This window comes from Cavia porcellus, unplaced genomic scaffold (assembly GCF_034190915.1).
Source record: "Cavia porcellus strain 051 isolate PalLab524CR breed Dunkin Hartley unplaced genomic scaffold, mCavPor4.1 scaffold_10, whole genome shotgun sequence".
NCBI lineage: Eukaryota > Metazoa > Chordata > Mammalia > Rodentia > Caviidae > Cavia > Cavia porcellus.
This window is the reverse complement of record NW_026947493.1, coordinates 37,638,860-37,652,990: the sequence shown is the minus strand read 5'-3', so window position 1 is coordinate 37,652,990 and position 14,131 is coordinate 37,638,860. Positions and strand designations below refer to the sequence as shown.

Below are 14,131 nucleotides of genomic sequence, written 5' to 3'. Positions count from 1 at the left end.
GATTGACAGCATGAAGCTTTGGGAGGACATCTAGACACAAGCTATAACAAGGCTTGTGAATCTTAATGGTTTGATTTTTGGCTAATTAGTTCATATTTAGGTACCATCTTCGACATGTGACTCTTTCTCCCAACTACCATGAACAGTACTTGCCAGGTTATTTTTAGGAATTTCTGAGAGTGAAGCTTTGATTATTTTTTTTTTTTTGAGGAAGTCTGCACTTCAACAAAAATAAAAATATCCTTGAATTTCAGATACCTCATACAAAATGTCTCTTGAAATAAGGGAGGGAAAACTTTAACAATCTTAATATAGAAGTTAGCAATGCCAAAAAGTTTCTGTCCTTTAAAGAAGTTCTTGTGCTCTCAATTCTGCCTCCCAGGAGGTAGGTTCTATTGAGAACTGTGCTTTGCATCTCAGTGCAGAAGCAGCTGAGTGTGTAATTTCTTACATTTCTGGCTTTACCTTCAGATTCTGAAGGGTAACATTTTCTTTGTAATGAAACTGAGTTTTGAAGAGAGATGAATTTGGATATTTCTTTTTTTGTTAAATGAGAGGTTACAACCAAGACAGCGGAAGGAGAATCTAACACGTGCGTCCACAGAAACAGCTAGGCACGTAGGGCCGTCTGTGCAGGAAAGGGACTTGACGCAGTTGAAGATGAAGGTGTTGATGTCCAGTACCAAGTCATCAGCTTTTCTCTGATGTGCCCGAAGATAGGAATGGGTTAGCTGTTGGAGCCAGCTGGGCTCTGTGATAGCCAGGCTAAGCCAGGTCAAGCACCAACAACCTTACTAACCAGGAAATTCCTTCCACTTGCAAGTTAGACTTCAAAACTCAATGTCCTGGGCTGGGGATTTAGCTCAGCGGCATAAGTGCCTGCCTTGCAAGCACACGGTCGTGAATTTGATCCCTGGTACTGATAAAAAAACAAACCTCAATGTCCTTTCTTCCTGACACAGTTCACCATCAGAGCCACTGCTCCTCACGCACCCTGAACCTCTCACCCTTGTTCCCACCACAAAGTCTAAGACTTTCAGCCAACAGGGACAGAGGATCCTAAGTGAATGTCTTCTGTAGGTATCAGGCCCTGAGGCCCAAAGTACTCCCAGGGCAAACTTAATTCTCCCCCAAAGTTGCAGGGGAGGTAGCTGCAGTGACATTCCCAAAGTGACTGCGCTTACTCCCGTACTCCAGCAGGCTAGCAGCCCATTCTTACAGGTTGTGGTCTCCCATTGTCAAATGATGTCGTGGCTTCAATGTTCATTATTGCTAAAGACCTGCTATAGGTATAAAGAGATGTTTTCACCTTAAGTTTTTCGTCTTGTGCTATGTTTTAGTGTGTTGTACAGCACTACAATTTCTTATTTATCCCACTAGTAGATATGGTCTGCACAAAGTACAGTGGTTCCATTTCAGAAAATAAAAGACATAAAAAAATGGGGTAATTCATTCAGAAAATGATTTCTTTCTCAGTGCATAGCATTTATTATTTCTCTTTTCCTTTTTTCCATTTATTGTGAAGTGAACCTACAAAAATTTTTTTTAGATGCCCAAAAATATACTAAGTGCAGAAAAATATTAAAATACTCCTGAAAAAATTGCAGTTGATGAAAAAATGTTGCATTTGGGAAACAACCTTGTATTTCAACACATTATCGCTGGATGATTATGCTTGCTTAAAAATGGCTTTTATGTAAATAATGCATCATTTGTTGTGTGCTTTAGGTTCTTTTCAGAACAGTGGCTATGATGGTTCCAAACTATGCCCTGATCGCAGAGATCTCCCTCTATTCCTATGGATTTCTGAATGCAAAGCCTTTATCTGTGAAGATAGTAATGACCTACAGGCTTTGCTCGGAGCAGCTGTCCTCGCAGTTCCATTATGACTATGGGATGCGGGCAGTAAAAGCAGTCTTAGTGGCTGCTGGCAACCTAAAACTAAAGTACCCCAATGAAAATGAGGATATTCTGGTAAGCATTAAATACACACTTTGTGAACGTTTCGGCCGGAATTTTTAAAGTGATAAATAAGGAACTATGGGCAACAGAAAGGGTTTTGCTCCTAGCCTTCTTATATGAGCTTGAAATTATAATTTGGGTTATGTTAGTTATTATACTTCATATGAATACAAGGACTTTTGGGATTGATACACATAGTATTGGTTTCTAATTTGGAGGTTCCATGGAATAATGAAAAATAAACTGACTTTTAGCTAATAGAGTGCAGTGAAGATATAAATGTAGGGAGTTATTTTATTTTGCTCTTTTTCATGATTTTAGCTTCTTCGATCAATTAAAGATGTGAATGAACCAAAGTTTCTATCACATGACATACCTTTATTTAATGGGATAACTAGTGACTTATTTCCTGGAATCAAACTTCCTGAAGCTGACTATAATGTGAGTATGCCTTTCAAAATGACTTAACTCAGCACAATAAATTCAGATGATGACTCAATCATTTAGAAAGTTTTATTAAGTTAGTGAAATTAATATATTTGGCAGATAGTCCTGTATTTGGCCTCTGTAAGAAAAGAGGATCGGTAAACTTGGTACTTGCTGTTATATTTGCTGAGGTTAATCGGCTGAGGTTCAGATCAATAGAATGTATGAGAGAATAAAAATTTTGTGTCTTGTGATTTATAATACTAATGCATACTATAATGCTATTATATATGTCATCAGAAAGAAATGAAAGAATTAAAACACCTTATATTTAACATAATAAAGTTTTGTTTCTTTCTCAAATTTAAGTAATATACTGACTCTTCTTTAAAGGAATCTGCCCTGTTCCAGAAAAATGGTAACTGTGGGTAGCGATGGATGTGTTAATAGTGCTATGCATCACGTATTTATATTAAATCCTCATATTATACACTTTGAACACATACCAATTTTTATTTTAATTATAAATTATATTGCATGCATTTATGAATCTGGTGATGTTTTGATACTTGCATGTGTTGTGAGTAATCAAATCAGGCTGATTAGTATATTCATCATCTTAAATATTTGTGACTTCTTTGTGGCAAGAAATGCTCTTTTTTAGCTATTTGGAAATAACTATACATTAGCTAGTGTACTGCCAGGGCTAGGGATTTACCTCAGTGTCATAAGCGCCTGCCTGGAGAATGCGAGGTCATGAGTTCAATCCCCAGTACCAAAAAACAAAACAAAACAAAACACCTACTGTACTGTGCCACAGAAATCTAGAATCATCTAACTGTAACCTTAAACCTCTGACCAATATCACCTATTTCCCCATTTACTCTAGTCACTTCGTGCCTTTAGCTGTTGATAACCACCATTCAAGTCTGAACTTTTTTTAGGTTTTATTTATCAGTAAAATCACATGGCATTTGTTCATCTGTGCCTGGCTAATTTCACTTAAGATAATGTCCTCTAGATTTACCCATATTGTTATAAGGGACAGAATTACCTATTTATAAAAAATTTCTGAATGTTATTCCATTATGTGGACTACATTTAAAAATGTAACAACATTCCTGTGTTGAGGAACACCTAGGGGTTCCCATATCTTAGCTATTGTAAACAGCGCTGCAATGAACATGGGGTACAGATAGCCTTCAGGGAGCTGGTTTCAGTTCTTCTGTGTATACTCGGGGTGGAATTGCTGGGTTATATGGTAATTACATGGTAAAGGTTTTGAGAGATTTTCAAGCCATTTCCGAAACGGCTCTCCTGATACAGCCAATGGCATATGAGCTCCCTCTCTATTATGTCTTCATCAACACTTTTTAAATTTTTTATTTATTTATTTTTTCTCACCAACACTTTAAGAAAATAGTATTTAATCTAATAAGAGTGAGGTGAAAGCTCTTCATGGTTTTAACTTATTTTTCTCTGATTATTAGAGACATTGAGCATTTTTTTCATTTGTCTTCTATTTGTATTTTTTTTAACTTTTTTTTTTTTTTTTTTAAATCGGTACCAGGGATTGAACTCATGACTGCCTGCTTGCAAGGCAGGCACTTTTGCTGCTGAGCTAAATCCCCAGCCCTTCTATTTTTATATTTTGAGAAATGTCTATTTAAGTTGTTTTTTGCCCATTTTTAAATAGTGCTATTTGTTTTCTTGTTACCGAGTAGCTTGACTTACTTATGTATTTTCAATATTAGCCTTTTATACAACATATAACTTGCAAATATTTTCTGTCAAGCCATGGATTGTCTCTTCACTCTAATAATTATCTCTTGAATCCTTTTCCCCTTAGTGAAGTAGTTAAAACAGAACTTTATTAAAGATGGGCCCTTGATGAGTTAGGGGAGAGGAAATAAAGATGATAAAGGTGCCGTGTGTTGGGTGTGAAGCTGACTGTTGGTTGGGTGTTCAGGACAGGTCACTGCTTCCCAGGAGTGTGGCAGGGCCCCGCGGGCTGGGGACGCAGCTCAGAGGGGTGACGCACAAGGTGCCTTTGCCTTCCCCTGAGATAACACAGATCGCTCCTTTCTGGTTCCACGTGTGACCACTAAGACGGGATGTCTTGCTGAAGCTGGGATGTCCTTACTGTTTGGGGTCTTACCCTCCTCCGTCACAGCCTCTTCTGCTGATCCTGTAGGTAAATGCAGCCCTTTCTCCTATCAGGAGAAGGCACTTGCCTGAGCTCAGCTTCCTGCATTCTGCCTCTTGTCTCCATTTCTCCATCGTTCTCCCCACTCCGGGGTCTCAGGAGTTGTGCTAGACACGGCAAATATGTGTATGTACTGGTTCTCCAGGATGAATGTAATTATTATGTATTGAAACATATACTAAGAAAAATTCTACAGAAAAATTAAAAATATTGACCCTTGAGATATTTTTAAACTTCTGTGTGCCAAAATGAGAAATATGCTTAAAACATTTTTGCTGGAAACCAAGTGCAGTTGTTGAGTCAAGGCAAAGCCATTATGGGCTGGTTTTAGTTGTCAGCTGAACTGGATGACATTTTGTAGAGCATCCTATTTACTTAAAAAAATGATGAATTTGAGGGAATCCTATTTGCCTATTTTTGCTTTCACTGCCTGTGGTCTTGGGTTATAGCTGAGAAATCTCTGCTCAGAACAATGCCACTGAAGTTTTTGGCTGCATGGTTTTATTGTTTTGTTTTATTTGTAAGGGAGGGTTTTACAATTTAATTCAGGCCAGACGTGGACTCACTATGGAGCCCAGGCTGTCTCTGAACTCATACCAGCTCTCCTGTCTCAGCCTCCCATGTGCTGGGATTACAGCTGTACGCCATCAGGCCTGTCGCTCTACAGTATTTTTAAAGTAGTTTTACAGCTTCAGGTCTTTCACTTAGTTTTGTTTCGAGTTGTTTCTTTTTTTAAAATTTTGTTTAAAGAAAGGCTAAATAAAACAGAAAATGGGTAGAAATAATACATATGTTCAAAGGAAAAATAAACAGTAAGAAATCAGTAGTTGATGTTTCATACTGTCCGCTTACAAATAGTTGTTAAAAATACAAAAGTGGAACATATAAAGTGGGAATTCAAACAGCGAGACTGCAAACAGTTCTGTTTAACTATCCACAAGTACTTAGTATATGGTTGTCAATCCTATACACTTAAACATACATGCAGTTATCCAAATCTTCATTTATGTTGAGATTAAACAAACCCAAGCAGGCTAAAATCACTCTGAACAAATAATAGTAGTATTTCTGGATTTCACATTATGACACTTGGGATCGGCACTGGGTACTGTAGTGTCTATTTTATTTTTAATTTTACCCCAAAAAAGATTAAACAAAACAGAAAACAGGCAGAAACAATATATACTGTCAAAGAAAAAAACAAGCAGTAAGAAATCACTAGTTGATGATTACAGATTGTCCTTTTACAAATAGTTATTCAAGATACTAAAGTGGAGCATATAAAGTGGGAATTCAAACAGTGAGACTGCAACCAGTTCTGTTCAACTATCCAACAAAAACTTAGAAATATGGTTATCAATCTTATTTTTTTTTATTTAAGGAGAAAAGAAAAGAAAAAAAACAGTGAAGGGGTACAAGTTATACAGATTTACAGAAGAAAAAAATGCGCAGTAGGAAATCACTAGTTAATGGATTACATATTGCCATCTTAGAAATAATTGTTCAAGTCACAAAATTAAAGCTTGTAGAGTGGACATTCCAACAATGATACTGCAAACAGTTCTGTTCAATGATCCAATAAAACTCTGTGATATCATTTTCTATCTTATACACTTAAATATATATGCAGTTATATAGTTTAGAGCACTTTCTTTTCCTCTCTTTTGTACAATGACTATTACACATTTTGGGTTTCATTGCTCCCATGGTTCTTATTGCTTTTTTGGAAGAGAGTAAAACCAAATGTGACATAACAGAACAGAATCGGTCAAGTCAAAAGGGTGGACATAATAGATAATATAAAAACATAATACAAGGTGATCAACAATGGTTACCATAATGCCTCCCGCTATCTCTAATAGAATTGCCTATATCATTAGTTGTAATACAATTGAACAAAACAGTAAAGAATAAAACCGACAAAACCAAAACATTGGAGACATTGTAGGTCTTCAAAAGTAGATAAAAGTCAACGAGAATGGGCGTTATAATGAATCTCATTATCTTCTCAGCTGATGCCTAAACTTTCGAACCTGATACTATCCAGCAAAACAGAATAGAGGAACCTCAGTCAAAAACAAGTTGGTGAGAGTAATACAGGGCTTCAAATCGAGATAATAGAAAGTCAAAGTGGGTTACTATATTATATCCTGCTATTTTTTCCCTTTAATTAAACAGATAAAAATAAAAAAGTAAATAATGGAGTGGAGATTGAGAAAAAAGAGGGCATAACAGTGAAACAGGGCAGATCAAAACATAACCATTTAAGCAGAATAGTGTTTTACCACCAGATATTTCCGACCCAAAAGTAGTTACCATATTGACTCTTTCCTTAAAGTCCTTGAGTACAACTTCGTATACTGTAGCATTAAGTATATCAAAACTATGTAAAACCATTTAAGAGAATGACAGCATTATAGAGTATTTAGAATCGACTAACAGAAAATGAACAATGGTTTCTGTATAATCTCCTTGTCTTTAAAAGGTTTTTGCTTATACTATCGTACATAATAAAATCCAATAAGATACAACCTGTTTAGACCATTGGAGACAGAAGAACAAAAGCTAGATGAGACTTCAAAACAAGATGGTACTAAATCAGTATTACCTATTAAGATGTCATTTTCTCCAAAATAGCTGTTCCTATCATCCAATCTTCTCTGTCTCATTTCTGTTGAGCTCTTTTTCTGTCAGTAGCTGTCAGTTTGTCTTCTTCATTTTGTTCTCTGCTCCATTCGTTGTGGCCTCCCCGCCACTATTTCTGGGTTCTTTGTATTTTTCTTTTTTTAGAATATCCTGCAATACTTTCTGTAGAGTTGAATTGGTGGTTGCAAATTCCCCCAGTTCCTCTTTATCCTGGAAGCACCTCGTTTTTCCATCAATTTCCAGGGACAGTTGTGCAGGATATCTCAGTCTTGGCTGGAGATTATTATCTTTCAAAGCTTGAATTATTTCCCCCCATGCTCTTCGTGATTTGATGGTTTGTGAGGAGAAATCTGCTGTAATTCTGATGGGTGTTCCCTTGTAAGTAGTCTGTTTCTTGTCTCTTACGGCTTTTAATATTCTGTTCTTGTATTGAATTTCTGGAATTTTTATTATTATATGCCTGGGTGTTTCTCTGTTAGGGTTGTAGGTAGCTGGGGTCCTGTATGCCTCATACATCTGAGTATCTTTACCTTTTGCTAAATTAGGAAAATTCTCCTGGATTATTTCTGTGAGTAGCTTTTGTAGTTCACTTGTTTGTGTCCCTACTTCTTCTTTTATGTTCTTAATCCTTAAGTTATGGCTCCTCTTATCATCTTCTTGTCTTTGTATTATTGCTGTTTGTTTCTTTGTTATTTTTAAGAAGTTTTTCATTTCATTCTCCCATATTACAAGTCTGCCCTCCAGTTCAGATAGTCTGTCCTTAGTTTCTTTCAAACTGTTATGCCAGTCTTGGATAGACTTCTTAATTTCTTGATAGTCCCTTTGAACCTGCTTCACATACTCAATGCTTTCTCTGTTTTCTCCATCAAGCAATTCTCCCCTCTTTTTCTGTTCTTCCATTCCACCATCTGTTTTTTCCTGGGTGGTGCTTAGCATTTCTCTAACTATTCTGCATACTTCTAGCTTCAGGTCGTTGATAACTTCATTCCTGAATTGGTCTATGAGGCTCTCTATATGGCGCTCAATGTATATTGGTGCGGTGTCCACTATTGCCTGTTTCTCAGAGTTGGGGGCAGAGGAGCCTTTCTTGTTGCTTCCCTTCCCCATATTATCTGTTCCTTATAAAATGCAAGCTTACATAGGAGGCCCGGCTTCCCTGCCTGTCAGCCACAGCCTGATCAAATTGCGCTGGCTAGGTGTTCCCGCCCACCGCTGCGCACCAGGGAGTTGCGGAGGAGGCAGCCTACGCGGGAGTCAGTCGCTCCTCCGGGCCACTGTCAAGCTCTGGGATCTGGGTTAGGCCAGACTACCAAGTCCGCCCGCAGCGTCTCGCAGGACAAGCACTTTTCACCAATCCCGTCCGAGAGGGGAATGTGTGGCTGGAGTTGCCACCGCGCCCTGCTCTTACAGGACTGCCCGAGCCCAGAAAGTCCTCCGCTGGAGTCAAACTGTGGTAGGGGGTCAGTTTCTCACTCACCTCACCACCAGTCAGTTTTCGTTTACGCCTCCTTGTCCGTCCTGTTTTCGACTCCATTCGCAGACTCCCGTTCCCAGACTCCGGTTCCCAGAGCTTCTGCGTGTCTCTCCTTGCCGAGCCGCTTGTGGAGGCAGCCAACCGCCGGGTGGCGGGAAACCCAAATCGCGGTTTCCAATGGCGCGGGTCGAGCCTCCACACCGAGTCTTTTCTGTTCCTATTTTAGCGCCAGGACTGTATTCTAAGTTGGTTTCTCTCAGCCCAGTTCGTTCCTGAGTCAGCAGAACATATCTCTACCGGTTCGTGTCTCCTTATTCCGCATCATTCCTGGCCTCTGAGACGAGCCTTTCAGAGAGCCTCCGATAGTTGCTGTTTTCTGTCCGCCATGTTCTCCCGGTCCTGGTTATCAATCTTATACACTTAAACATACATGCAGTTATCCATATCTTCAATTATGTTAAGATTGAACAAACCAACGCAGGCTAATATCACTCTGAACAAAGAATAATACTGTTGCTGTGTGTCACATTATGACACTCCAGGATCAGCATTGGGTACTTTAGTGTGTCTTTTTCTTCAAAGTATTTGTTCATTTCATCATGTGTCATAAGATCAGTTCTCATAAACTGTTTATATGTTCTACACATGCATGAGTCTTAACATGTATTTTTATCCCTTCTATATTAGAGGGAGAAAAAAAAGCAAAGCAAGGCAAAACAAAACATATTCCTATAAACACATGAAACGAAAAAGACGTGTAAGACCATTGTACAAGGACTTCTACCATAGTTCCTGTGTTGTCTCTTGTTATCTTCAATAGAATTGGCTATATCATCAGACATAGGATAATTGAATATATCAGTACATAACAATATTAATAAAAATACAACTTTGTATGTAGTATAAAACTTCAAAAACAGGCAGTAATCAAATCAGAATGTGTATTGTAGTGAGTCTTGTCATCTTTAGTGTAGTTGCCTATATTCTCAGACTTGATACTATCAATTATATCAGTTTTGAATAAAATCTGTCGATACCAAACAGCAATCAAACAAACCAGATTTAACTAAGATTAGTCATAATAAAACAGTATCAGTTATACAGAGCTCCAGATTAAGTTAATAGGAAATTAAAGATGATTACTGTGCTATATCCTGATGTTTTGGGGATAGCTGTCTGTGCCCTCAAATCTAATGCAAATAGACAAACTGGGACAGAATAAAATCTATCAGAAAAAGAATAAAATCTATCTAAGCAGAGTGGTGCAAGTAATGTGGGTTTTAAATCCTGATACACTATTAAGAATATCTTCTGCCATCTTTTTTAAGACTCTCCTTCCCCTTTCACTTCCCCAGGGTACACTGTGCATTTTTGGGTCTAACCAAAAATGGATTTAAGTTGGTTTTAAGTTGGTGGCGGGGCAACCTGCTATTTACCTAAGTGGTTCCGAACCTTCTCTCTTCTGGACTTGATCTCTAATTGTATTCCTTTACCTACTAAAGCCTGTCTTTTCAACCTATCTACAAATACTGGTCTAGTTGCCCCTATTACTCTCTGGTTCTCTGTCGCATAGAGCATTGTTTTCTCATATTTGATTTTCACTCCATATACTCCTTTTCATGTTAATTATATTTCCTATAAATAGCATCTTGGTGGACCCTGCCTCCTGATTTACTCTACATGTGGTTCTTTTTTTTTAAATTTAGTGTATCAAGGCCATCTATATTAGAGACTATAACCAACCTTCTCTGCCTCATTTCTGTTATGCTCTTTTTTTTGCCATCAGTTGTCTGCTTGTCTTCTACATTCTGTTTTCTGCTCCATTCATTGTGGCTTCTCTGCCACAGTTCTTGGAATCCTAGTACTTTTCTCTCTTTCTAGCATGCCCTGCATTATTCTCTGTAGAGTTGAATTGGTGGTTGTGAATTTCCAAAGTTCTTCTATGTCTTGGAAGCATCTTTTTTCTCCATTAATTTCTAGAGACAGATTTTCAGGGTATATCAATCTGGGCTGGAGGTTATTTTCTTTCAGGGCTTGGAATATTTCACTCCAGGCTCTTCTTGACTTGATGATTTGTGTTGATCTGCCATGATTCTGATGGGCCTTCCTTTATAGGTGATCTGTTTCTTATCTCTCACAGCTTTTAATATTCTGTTTTTATATTGAATTTCTGGATCTTGTGGCTCTGTTTTTGTTGTAGGTGGCTGGAGTTCTGCATGCCTCATACATCTGCATATCAGTTCCTTTTCCTATGTTTGGGAAGTTTTCCTTAATTATTTCTGTGAATAGCCTTTGTAGTTCCTTTATTTGTATCCCTGCTTCTTCATTCACATTCTTCTTCATTCACATTAATATTCTCAAGTTGTAGATCCTCTTGTCCTCTTCTAGCCTTTGTATTGTTACTGCTTGTTTCCTTGTTATTTTTTAAAAAGCTTTTCCTTTCATAATCCCCCATTGCAAACCTGTCCTCCAGTTTGGATAATCTATCCTTAGTTTCTTTCAAGCAGTTTTGCTATCTTTCCATAGAGTTTTTAATTTCCTGGTAATTTCTTTGAATCTGCTTCATGTATTCTATATTTTCTTTTTATTCTTCATCAAATGGTTTTCTCCTTTGAGTTCCTCCATTATTCCCTCTGTGTCTGCTTGAGGGGTACTTAGTATCACTTTTATTAATCTTATATCTTGCTTTACTTGGCTAAATGTTTCCCTTTTGAACTCATCTTTTAGGTCCCAAATATATCTGTTTATGTCTACTGGTGCCATGTCTGATATTACATGTTTGCTGTCCTCAGTTTCCTTTGTATTTACCTGTCTTGGGTCAGTATTCTCAGGGTTGGGACCTGGAGACTTTTTCTTGTTGTTTCTTCTTCCCATCTTTTTTGTTTCTTCCAGGAGGCCCCAGTTTCTTTCTTTGTTGGTTACAATTCTTCTGAAGTATGCTGGCTAGGTGACCCTTCCCACAGCAATGTGCTAGTGAGTTGCAAACAGGGGCAGCGTTTGATGGCCCTTCCCCTCCAGATCAGTCAACCTACTGAGGCCTTCACTGAGTTAGTGTTTGCTGCCACCATAGGGAATTGATTTTGAATAACTTATTGGGTCTCAGCCAGGTTGCATGACCAAGGCCAAGCTCACTTCACCAATCCCATTCGGGAAGGGAACAACTGACTGAAGTCACTGCTGCTCCTTGTTCCTGCCAGTCCTGTCTGGTCCCAGAATGTCGTCTGTTAGAGCCCCCTTCTCTGTGGAATGGTTTTATTCCTGTTCCTCACCACAGGTTGATGCAGGTTCCATGCTAGTTCAGCTCTCTGTTCAGCTCACTGCCCCCCAACTCAATGTGACTGTGTTTCCAGAGAGTTGAAGCAGTGGGATTTTGGATGGCTCGATAAGTCGCCGCCACTCGGATTCAGGCACTGCAGCAGGAGCACTGAACCTTTAGCTGTTCCAATAGTAGCACTGAGACTGTATGTTTGATTGGTTCTTCTCACCTTAGTTTCTTCTTGGGATGAGAGAATTCATCTCTTGCTGTATCATGTTGAATTCTAAGTTAACTATCTCAAGGAGCCTCTGGAGCCTGCTGTTATCTATCCACCATCTTTTCTCTTCCCTACCTTTTCTTACACTAAGGAGACTATGTGATATTTATACATGTGAGTTTGATTTATTTCACTTATGAGTATGCTGTCAAGTTGCGTCCATTTATTTATAAATATCTCAATGTGATCATTCTGTATAGCTGAGTAGTACTTCATTGTATAAAAATACCACAACTTTTTTATCCATTCCTCAATTGATGGACACTTAGGTTGTTTCCAAGATCTGGCTATTACAAATTATGCTGCTATAAACATGGGTGCACATATATCACTGTGGTGTGAAGTTTTCAGTTCTTCTGGGAATATGCCTAGAAGTGGAATAGCTGCGTCGAATGGGACTTCCAATCCCAGCTTTCTGAGGAGTCTCCAGACTGATCTTCACAGTGGTTGCACTAGTCTACATTCCCACAAACAGTGCAGTAGAGTTCCTTTTTCCCCACAGCCTCTCCAGCATTTGTTGTTGGTAGTTTTCTTGATCCTAGACATTCTTTCAGGAGTGAGATGAAATCTCAGTGTTGTTTTAATTTGCATTTCTCTAATGACCAATGATGATGAACATTTTTTCATGTATTTATTTGCCATTTGTATTTCTCCACCTGAGAAGTGTGTATTCATCTCAGATGCCTATTTTTGGATTGGGTTTTTGAATTTTGAGGGTCTGATTTTTTTTTAATTCTTTATATGTTTTAGACAGAAGTCCTTTGTCTGAGGGACAGTTCACTAAGATTTTTTTTTCCCAGTTTGTGGGCTTTCTTTTCACTATGCTGGATATTTCTTTTGATGTGCAGGAACTTTTTAATAAGAGGTGATCCCAGTTATTGATTCTGGGAAGCATTTCCTGTGTGGTTTGATTCCTGTTCATGAATTCTCTACCTACCCCTGTGTCTTCAAGATTTTTACCTAATTTATCTTCCAACAGATTTAGTGTTTCTGTTTTAATATTCAGATCTTTGATCCACTTAGATTTTAGTTTAGTATATGGTGATAGGCCTGGGTCTAGTTTTATTTTTCAGCATGTGGAAAGCTAGTTTTTCCAGCACCATTTATTAAAGAGACTGTGGTTCTTCCAGTGAACCTGTTTGGCTCCTTTATCAAAGATAAGGTGGTTGAGTCTGTTTGTATTTGTGGTTGTATCTTCTAATCTATTCCATTGATTTTCAGATCTGTTTTTATTCCAGTATCATGTTGATTTTACTACAGTTGCTTCGTAGTATAACTTCAAGTCAGGGATTATGATGCCTCCTGCCTTCCCTTTGCTGCTTAGATCTTTGCTATTCTAGGTCTCTTCTGGTTTCAGATGTATTTTAGCAGTGATTTCTCTAGATCTATGAGGTAGGTTGATGGTATTTTCATTGAATCTGTATAACAGTTTTGAGAGAATGGCCATTTTTACAATATTTATTCTTCCTATCCATGAACAAGGATGTCTTTCCATTTTCTAAGATCTTCTTCAATTTCTTTTTTCAAGGTATTATAATTTTCCCTGTATAGATATTTTACTTCTTTTGTGAGACTAATTCCTAAGTTCATTCATTTTTTGGATGCTGTTGTGAAGGGTGTGGCTTCTCTTATTCTCTCTCAGTGATTTTGTTGTTAGTGTATTGATTTTTGAGTATTGATTTTGTATCTGGCTACATTGCTGAATTTATTTTATCTAGAAGTCTTTTAATGTTGTTTTGGGGGTCTTCTATGTAGAGTATCATATCATCCACAAATAATGATAATTTAACTTTCTCTTTTCCTATCTTTACCCCTTTTATTTCTCTATCTTGTCTAATTGGTCTGGCTAGTATTCCCAGTACTGTGTTGAATAGGAGCAGTGAT

The 14,131-nt window shown here is 37.9% G+C and overlaps 1 protein-coding gene across 2 annotated transcripts in view; it reads left to right on the top strand.

Moving 5' to 3' along the window:
- Positions 1-14,131, top strand: part of Dnah12 (dynein axonemal heavy chain 12) — a 244,057-nt gene that overhangs the window by 59,160 nt on the left and 170,766 nt on the right. For both annotated transcript variants that reach the window (XM_063257331.1, XM_063257330.1), the window contains exons 28-29: positions 1,729-1,974; positions 2,284-2,403. In XM_063257331.1, coding sequence (XP_063113401.1) covers positions 1,729-1,974; positions 2,284-2,403 — 366 coding nt within the window. The remainder of the gene's footprint in view (positions 1-1,728; positions 1,975-2,283; positions 2,404-14,131) is intronic.